Here is a 9,746-nt window from a genome sequence, read left to right as displayed (position 1 = left end):
TGATCATATTCAGTTCTTAAACTTTTTGCCAGCTGGCAGGCTGCATTTGCTGGCCCACATAGAAGGTTGCATCAGTTTTGTCGAGTCCAGGCAGTCAGTCTGCTTCTAGTTTCGGTACTGATGGAGTGGATCTAATGTGGAGCCATTTGATATGTTCCATCTCCATGCCTTCTTTTCGTTACTTCTAAATTTAATTAAAGTTAAAATTTCTTCTTTTTTTTGGGGGGGGGTGGGGGGGCGGGGTTGGGGATGCTCCTAGGAGGGGCTGGGTGCATTGTAACTCTTCAATCCCTGAATAAGTTTCATGCTTATTTGCAGTTCAAGAATGTGATAAACAAGCTTCAGAGAAGAATAGATAAAGATGGTCATCAAATTGTACCTCTGTTAACGGATTTTTGGAAGAGGAATCAGGGCACCAATTACTTGAGCAATATGGCAGGGAGTAACCTTTTGGATCTTCGGAGAATTGATCAGCGTGTGGACAGATTGGAGTATAGTGGGGTGAAGGAGTTCGTTGCAGACGTGCATTCCATGTTGAAAAACGTGATTCAGTATATGGGTTTTTCTTATGAGGTATGAGTACTTGTCTCTTCTCCTTTGGCTTTAATTATTAACGTTACACTAAAATGAATGCCTCTTCATTGCACTACCAAATGCTCCTTATCTTTATTAATTAAGAAAAATCTCAAGAAACCGTGTAATTTCATTGTCAGGTGAGATCTGAATCAAAGAAAGTACAAGAAATGTTCTTTGAAATTATGAGGATTGCATTCCCCGACACAGATCTCAGAGAAGCAAGAAACGCAGTCTCATTATCTGGCCAGGGAACCACCTCTATGCCATCCCCAAAACAGGGTCCCCTTGGCCAAAACAAACGACACAAGCTGATCAATGATGTGGAGCTTGAACCCAGTCCATCCCCAAGGTTATTGTCACGTGGTCCTGCCTCAGTTGACGAGGACACTAAGACCCGAGGCAATATATCAAAGTTTCAGAAGGAAGCTACGAGGTTGGGAAGCAGTAGCAGCAGCCGAGAACAGGGCCAACTGGATGAGCCAGCAATGCTTACTCATCCTGGCGAGTTAGTCATCTGCAAGAAGAGGAGGAAAGACAGGGACAAGGGCTCTCTGAAGTCCAGGACCAACAGCCCCGTCTCTCCTCCCAGTGTGGGGCGTGGTGTCAGAACACCTGGTAGTGGTCCTGGTCCAGGCCCAGGTCCGGGCCCCATTATGTCCCCAAAGGATATGAGGGCAAGTCAGTCAGCAGCTCAGCATGGTTGGCCCCATCAGCCAACTCAACAGGCTAATGGTGTCGTTGGGGGTGGTGGGACTTTAGGTTGGGCAAAGCCTGTAAAGAGAATGAGAACAGATACTGGTAAAAGGAGGCCGAGCCATTTGTGACTCGAACAGTATTGTACATACAATGAGAAGGCCTCTCGCAATTAATTCCAGCTGTAAGTTAGTGGCCCATCTGACCTGTACAAGTGAAAATGGGTTATAATGTTAATACAATTGTAGTTGATGTATCCTTTATTGACCCTCCTCCTCCATGATATTTGATAAGTGTTACCAGAAAATGAGAAGAAATCAATCTAAGATTCTAAATTGCCGTCAGACATCATTATAGAAATCTAGGAGCTGAATTTTCTGGTCTGCTTCATGGTTTTAAATTCCGATATGGTGGTGTCAGTGTTGATAGGGATTGGGTGTATCGGCCAAAGAGTGGCTCATATTCTTTAAATTACGGCGAATATTCTCCTGATACAGTTTGATTCCATTTGTTCCGTATCAGTATCGAGCTGGTATCAGCTGAGACCGATATTTTTTTGGCCCTCTGAAGTAAGTTGTGTTTCTCCCAGACCTTGTTGGGGTTGTTTACGATCTAATCAGATTGAACCGGGTGCCACAGAGAGGGGGCTTGCTTCTGGTGGTGTTCTCCTAGTTGGACTCTTGGCAATCTAATCAATTTTTCTGTGTGGACTTTGTGGAGTGCTCTCTCACTTTTTTCGCCTTGGGGCGAGCTTTCTCCGAAGGTTGTTTATGATTTTTAACATAGTTCATTGGGTGATATTTTCAATCTCGGGTAACCTCTTAAAATAAAGTCCTTTGTTCTACGAGGTGTAGCCTTGTAGTTTGTAGTTTGGATAGAAACAGTGGTGATATGCTTTTCCTTTGGTAGGGTAGTTTTCCAAAGGTGTCGTTATTTTTAAATCTATGCTTTTCCTCATAGATTATTCCCCCCTCCCCTCAAACAAAATACCCAATTGGCAACCATTTGGAGTTATTTTAGACTATAAGTAAGGGGTAAAGATAGGTATGCCGCCGATATCAAGTATACTTGCGGATAGTACCAATAGGATCACATGATGGAGTATCATTCAAGAGGACATGAAGGTCATTTCAGAAAAAAATGAAGAGAGAGATAGACACAATGAGTGTTAGCATACTTGATATCGGCGGCATACCCAACCTTTTCCCATAAGTAAATTAAATTTTATTTACCAAAGATATTTTTTTTTCCTTTTTTGGATAAAAATTCAATAAAGCTTTAATATTCATATATATATATATATTTAAAATTCATCCATTTAGATGGAATTGGGGGTGTAGCTCATATGGTAGAGCGCTCGCTTCGCATGCGAGAGGCACGGGGTTCGATTCCCCGCACCTCCAAGTTTTAATCCTTTTCCCGATTCAACACTGATTCGATTATGTCAGACCATCATTATACGGAGCAGAAGCCAGGAAATGAGCGATCCACAAAAAATGCACAATAGCCCTGTAACCGCTTTGTATTAAATGAAACATGAAAAAAAAACTGCTACTTCCTTTGTTGTTTCCCTGTGACACAACAGTGTTCCTCTGTTTCTCCTAGCAAACCCATTTCATGGGTATTGGGAATTGAAATGAGGATTATGGGGGAGAGAAACCCAACATATGAGCTACAAAGGAGGAGAGGTGAAACGAGGAAGCAAAGGTCCAAAGCTTCAAGGACAGCTTAAAAGGTCAAATTAAGAATTGCAGACATTGATTCAAACCCAACATATCTCATTTTAGCTTTCTCCTACTCTCTCTCCAAAAAGGTTCATGGCCACTTCATTTCAGCATAATATTCAGGAGGGAATTGAAGCCACAGATACAACGCCAGATTCTAATACCCATTTAGGAAACAGCACCTGTGAGGGTGCTCCATAGTTCACTTGCTTTTTCTTTTTTGGGAGGGGGCGGGGGGCTTTAGATCACTTCAAAAAAGCTTCTCAAGCAAATGCCAGAAAACATCATAAATGAAATTCACTCCCTTTGCAATACGGGGTATGCAGTTTTAACTGTAGTCCATAGGAAGTATTAGCAGCCTAAAATGCATAACTGTGCATGAGAATCCAGAATTTCTAACTCCAGAAAAGCCTTTGTCATACATGTAGTACATGTAGTCATAGTTACAAATAATGTGCTAAAAGAATGCAGCAGGTATGGAAGTCTCACACTGGATTCACCATTACGCTGTTAAATGTTGATGTTTATGCAGATGGGAAGAATAGGCCATATTGTCCTGGATTCTATTTCTAATGGACTCTTACCAAACATTAGAAAGATCAAGTGCAAATTTTGGTCAAAAACTGGAAGTCCACAAATCGGATAGCAGGGTCAGGACATTTGCTCCGTGAATGATGAATGTGTCAAAGACAAGATCTCACCCCAAAAAAATAGAAATTGCCCAAGGAAATTGCAAAGGGATACAAAATCCTGTCTCGACAATACAAAGATACCACCTATGATTAGCCGTAGGATGGAGAATTCCTTGTACCATCAGATTTAATTGCACAGTATTTTCTACTTATGTTGACGCTTATTCATTACAAAGATAGCACGCTAGACATCAAATTATAATGGACAAGATAATGAAATAGGATATAAAACCCAGATGCCAAACTGATATAGAACATTAGAGAAAGTCAGTTATTAATTAAGAGTCAAAGAGATCTGACCAGAAATAATGATCACCACAGCAGAAATTTTTTTCTTTCAACTTTATGAAAGTTATCCTGATACCTGATAAAAGGTATATTACATTGGATAGCACAAAAGACAGATATCCACCAGAGCAACCAGAGGAAACTCAACAAGTCCAGTGTCAGATGCATTTTACTTGTTGAACTAAAAAAGAAACAAGGGTAAAGGGGAAAAGGTGATGTTTTAGCATACCTGTAGCCCATGCGACACTGCTAATTATGTTGTATTGAGGGGAGCATGAATATGATTCAAGTAATCCAGTATACAAGTACAAAAAACCAAGAACAACATATCCAAAACCTCCTTGACATTTAATCATAAGCTGCTTTCTCAGAACTGAAGAAACATATTTACCGCTCCCATCTTATACAGGACTTGCTTATATAGAAATAGAAACTGCCAGAAGAAAGGCTCGAATTGTTCGAGTTCATGGCCAACCTAGCCAGACCTCCTAATAACAAGACATTTAACTTCCCAGGTAAACATAGCTTTCCATTGGATTTCTTCACAACATTTTTATGACCCAAAGTTTGTACCTATTTATGTACACATATACAAGACAAGGACCAATCAGATTTGCATCAGAAAGCTTCTTGCAAAGCTTGAGATAAGGTTCAACATTTCCTGACTGCTGGATCCTTTTCCTTTGACCCTGCAGTACAGCTATTCTGTCCAACCGTTCAGGATAGAAGCCCAACTCAAGCATCTTTACAATTGTTTCGGAAGCATTCTCAAAATGCCCACCTTTGATGTAGCCTCTCAACAACCATGATAAGGATTTCTTCCAACGCAATGAGCTAGTAACCTCCAGTCCAGTTAGCAACCGTGCCACAGCACTAACCTCCTTTTGTGAAGCACAGATAGCTAACACAATGTCAAAAAGCACTCTATCAGCCTCCTTCCCCACAAGCTTCATTTCCCACAACTGTTTTTCAGCTTCAAGTCCTCGACCAGCACAAATGTACATGGCAAGGAGCTTTTCATGAACCGCCCCAGAAAATGAGGAGCTTCCCTCTTGAATCACCCAATTGGACAAGCGGACACCATCTCCTAGAATATCTAACTGATACTTTTCAATAAGTTCGGCATTTTTTACATCAATTTCAGCTACTAGACCAGTCTTCACGAAACCTTTTAACTTCCGTACAGCTTTTGAGAAAACATTAAGTTCTTTAACCACCGCTGTCATTGCAATTAGGTAGCTGTAGATCTCTGGCTTCAATCCACATTCTCTGAAGTCAATCACCAATTTAATTGCACCACAGTAGTCTCCTTCCACCTGACAGCAGACGGAGGCAGATAATAAAGCATACATCCAAGATAAAACCTGAAAAATTCACCTAATTGACACAATAGATTGCTTAAAAATGGAAAAAAAAGAAGAAAATATATATAACGTATCATTAACAGAGTATATCATGATAAAGAAATCTTTTTTTTTTTTTTTTTTTAATCTTCGTTTTTTTTTCGGGTGAGGGTGCAAGGTTCAGAAAGAAATCAATAATATGTCACAACAGCTTAACTCTGCTCAACCCTCAACAACTAAATGGGGAATTACTATTCATTTCCATAACAGGAATGGAATATGCCACCACAGTATTGGTGGAGGCAAGAAAAGTTTTGTCTGTTCAGTCAGTTCAGTGCAATATGAATTGACAAATTTTCATATTTATATGCAATGGAATTAATGAACCACTTTCCACTTTCCACTTTCAAACCCTTACTAAAACATGCTTTTTAAATATACAAACATATTTAAAAAGTTGGATTCTTTGTTTTGATGAATCTTCAAAGTAATTGTTTGGATAAAATGTATTTTCCACAATATTTTCCCCTGATGTATGTATTACGTAAGCAATTATGTGGTAGCTATACTAATACCAATAGGCTGGATCCTATAGAGCAATTTGTTAAAGTTTTGCTTCACAAACATGAGATTACAGGTTCAACTTCAGGCTACCATCAAATGGAAGGAGAAAAAAAAGGTTAATCCTGAAAGCCAGAAACCATTACAAACAATCAAGACACTAGAAAAGGTAAAAGACATAGCAAGGAATCACCTACTTGACAGGAACAAGGGGAAATATGATGGAACTATCTTCTTCCTAATTGTCATCACTAGAGCTTAAACAATTATAGAATTCAAATACATAGATAGAAGCAGAGGTAAATGGAAATATAACCAACAGCAGCTTACCATCATCCTCCAAGCAAGGTACCCAGTTGGGCCTCCTTTCTCACCGTCCCCTCCATCCGCGGCATAAGCGATTCCCCGTCTCAGAACCTCTTTCACAAACAAAACCGCTTTCTGCTTCTTTCCCATCTCCCAATACAAAGAAATGACCTTCTCAATCATACTAAAACTGGGTTTCAACCCAACGCAGTCCATGTCCACTAGAAGATCAACTACATCTCCAACATCATGCTCACCTTCGATTAATTTCTTCACCCAACCACACATGAGCGAGACCATGAGTTCCATGGTCTCCTTGTCGACCCGGTTTTCCTTTTGAAGCCACTCAAACACCTCCAGTGCGCACCACGAATCCCTCCCTTCTTGAGAGAAGTAAACGAGGACCAACTGCAATTCCCTGGGGGAAAGCCGGTGATTCATCTCCTCAAGAACATCGGCGGGCTCTCTAACCATCCGTTCCAATTCCTCAATTGCCTCAAAAAATCCCTCACTCATTTCATCTTCGTCGTCACTCGTCAAGAACTGGTCCATTTCAACCGATCCAAACACCCTGAATTCCGCAGTTCCAAACCTCCCTAGATGACCAAGAAACCTCAGACCTTTCTCTCTACATATCCTGGTAGAAAACCTTGAGCAAAACTGCAACGAAGCCCAACCTCTGGAACTAAAAGGAGGAAACTGAGAAATATTCCGCGGAAATGAATGAGAAGAAGGCGAAAAAGGAAAGCCCAAGTGGATTAGAGAAGCTAAACCATCAACAATAGCCATCAGTTTCGGCTTTCCTCTCCTACCTCCGCCAGAAATTGAAATGGGTTTCAATTCTGGAACTCAAATGGAGGATGATGAAACCACTAATGAAGGAACCCATGAAAGATGAATGAAAACAGCCCAAACCCAGAAAAAGACTGAACCTGTAATGGCGAATGCCTATCCTGAAGAGTCGAATTTGTTGAAAATTTCCTATTATTCAGTCCTTTTCTTACAAAGGACGGAAGACAGCAATGGCGGTCCTTTCTTCTTTGCCCCCAACCGAAGCCAACGACGGAATTTAAGTGAGAATTAGATGAAGTAATAAAATATGTGATCCAGCCAAGTGTTCTTATGCTTAGTACAAGAAACAGAGACGTGGCCACAGGATAAGCAATGGAATCTATTTTTGCGAAGATTAGAGTTTAAACCATAGTGCTAAATATAGGGCGTGTGGCACCTGCGCCCAGAGTTCCTCTGCGGTCACTGCAATGGTGAAATAAGCATCGGGTGGTTGGGGGCACTCGGATGCACATTTGAAGGTATTCTTAATCGGTTAAATTCTCACCAGACCTTTATAGTGCAACAGAGGATTTTTATACGTGAGAAATAGTCATCGCATCTTTCCTAGTCAATGTTCATGTGTAAACTCTTATAGGTCGAAACTCTTGTGCAAGTGGCATGCATGCACCCTATAGAAAATTTCTTTCCTTTTAATAAGTATAACTTAAATTTATAATAAAAAAAATAAAAAAATTGCATGCCACAGCCACAGACACACCCAATCTTTTATTCTCCTGAAATCTTTGAGTAGGATTTCAAAAAAAAAAAAAAAAAAAATGGAAAAAAAATTCTTGAGTAGATCACATTTCAATTTCTCACTTAAGTCTTCCATATTATAAAATATATGAGGTATGTCAAAGGAAGACTTTCTTCTTTATCACTCCATTATACTTGTCTTTTATTTTTCTTATGTCTACTCAAACTCTTGGACCCCATACTTCTTTTATAAAGAAGCAAACTTCCACTTTTCATTCTCCCTCTTTGTCTAATGATAATTTAAAATACCTAAATTGCCCCTTACCCCTCCCTCCTACCCTCGCCTCCTATTATTCAATTTAGTTAACCCACTTGTAACATTTATCATCAAGTCTCCCAAGAGGAATAATTTATGGCCTAGAACTCTGATATTATTATGTATAGAATTAAATAATCACTCTACTTACCCCAACTTTTGTATGACAACTAATGCTAAATATATGAGGGACCTTAAAACTCTAGCCAAAGAGGCCCTATCGAAGAAACAATATCAGTCGAATATTCTATGTAATAATCCTATGTTTAGTTAATCTACCTTTGTTTTGTTTGAATAATAATAATAATAAAAGTCTCGCAAGAGGAATATCATTTTCTTATTTATTTATTTTTTTGGATAGAAATTTTCTTTTTGATCCACTTATAATATAATTAGTAATATTCTGAATACAAGCAGTTTTTTTTTTTGTAATGGGTATCTTGGCCTTCGGCTTGATTAGTCCCGCGGGCCCATACTGACCCTATAACCTTATGGATCGGATCATACCGGGGTTGAATGGGAACCATTCAACTTTCACTGAAAGTAGTGAAGAACACTAACCACCTCCGTATGAGTGGCCCAAGATGTGCCTAGTGAGAGCTGAGTTTAGGACATCCGAGTTTATGGCTTGTACATTTTGTTCCACATCATATTAGTATTTCCCTCAAGTTTTACTTTCCTTATTTGACCACTTTTTTAGTAAATGATTTCAAGGTCATTTCTTTTAAGCTTTACCACCTTGGGCAAATAAGCTCATCTTTATGATTATGTGCAATGAAATAATCCATAACCACTAATCTATGTCGTGTGGTTAATCTCTCTCCTACTATAACCTTATAGTCCTCATATAATAATTTATTAGACATTCTAGTTACAAAGAAATCTATTTCCCTATTATGATACCAACTTTTGAATGTAACTAGATGGTCCTCTCTCTTTTCAAAACAAGTGCTTATAATGGATAAATTATAAGCAAAAAAATAAAAATCTAAAACCAAAATATTTTCCTCATATCTCTCTCCAACACCATATCATCCATGTACAACTTCATAACCTAACATTTCTCATGAAAAAATAATAATAAAATTATTAGAATTAATTACATTTTTTAAAATGACTAAAATATGCCTCACAGTTAATAGGTCATAAGTTCGGGACTAACTGTAAAATAATAATAATAATAATAATAATGAATCCTTAAAAAATTGCCATAAAAATACTCTAAAAATGGAGAAAAAATTAATTAGGATAAACCTAATGAACAACTACCAACTCTAACTTGATCAAAATCACACGAATGAAATAAATGAAAAAAACCACAATTTTCTTGTTGGATAAATGAAAAAACTATAATCAAAATGCCTAGGATGCAACTTATGATGCAAGTATGATGATTGCATGATTGAAGGTTTTACATTAAATATCACCTAAAAAGATAAAACAAGAAAAAGGACAAGGGAAAAGCATATCGCATGCTTTGATTAAACACAACAAAACGAAACCTTGACTTATCTCGATTCATGAAATAATTAAAAAAAAAAAATGCTCAAATTTAGCCTAAGTAGGCAACAACATTATGCCTCTACTATTGTCAAAAGAATTCAACAAGATGACAAAATAAAACGATTTTTGGAGATGTGAGATTAGCACAAACAAAATTAAAATTTGAGCATACAAGGTCATTGAAACCTAGGATCATCTAGATATATAATTACAAAAA

At 38.4% G+C, this 9,746-nt stretch overlaps 2 protein-coding genes and 1 non-coding gene across 3 annotated transcripts in view; 2 read left to right on the top strand and 1 right to left on the bottom strand.

Moving 5' to 3' along the window:
• The window catches only part of LOC122085719 (ATP-dependent helicase BRM-like), a 22,905-nt gene extending 21,301 nt beyond the window's left edge, over nucleotides 1-1,604 (top strand). The window contains exons 13-14 of the mRNA XM_042654239.1: nucleotides 319-573; nucleotides 714-1,604. Coding sequence (XP_042510173.1) covers nucleotides 319-573; nucleotides 714-1,400 — 942 coding nt within the window. The 3' untranslated portion in view covers nucleotides 1,401-1,604. The remainder of the gene's footprint in view (nucleotides 1-318; nucleotides 574-713) is intronic.
• Nucleotides 1,605-2,599: 995 nt separating this feature from the next.
• On the top strand, nucleotides 2,600-2,672 carry TRNAA-CGC. Its single transcript has one exon. It is a non-coding gene; the product is annotated as a tRNA-Ala (tRNA).
• A 1,523-nt stretch (nucleotides 2,673-4,195) lies between these two features.
• LOC122085556 (pentatricopeptide repeat-containing protein At2g30100, chloroplastic-like) lies at nucleotides 4,196-7,303 on the bottom strand. The gene is made up of 2 exons (XM_042654030.1): nucleotides 6,208-7,303; nucleotides 4,196-5,289 (listed from the first exon to the last, which is right to left on the bottom strand). Exons 1-2 carry the CDS (start codon nucleotides 6,970-6,972, stop codon nucleotides 4,516-4,518), a joined length of 1,539 nt encoding a protein of 512 aa, XP_042509964.1. The 5' UTR covers nucleotides 6,973-7,303; the 3' UTR covers nucleotides 4,196-4,515.
• Nucleotides 7,304-9,746: the final 2,443 nt, after the last annotated feature.

The sequence above is a fragment of the Macadamia integrifolia genome, chromosome 8 (assembly GCF_013358625.1).
Source record: "Macadamia integrifolia cultivar HAES 741 chromosome 8, SCU_Mint_v3, whole genome shotgun sequence".
Classification (NCBI taxonomy): Eukaryota; Viridiplantae; Streptophyta; class Magnoliopsida; order Proteales; family Proteaceae; genus Macadamia; species Macadamia integrifolia.
The sequence above is the reverse complement of the archived record's forward strand: the minus strand, read 5'-3'. Positions and strand labels throughout refer to the sequence as shown.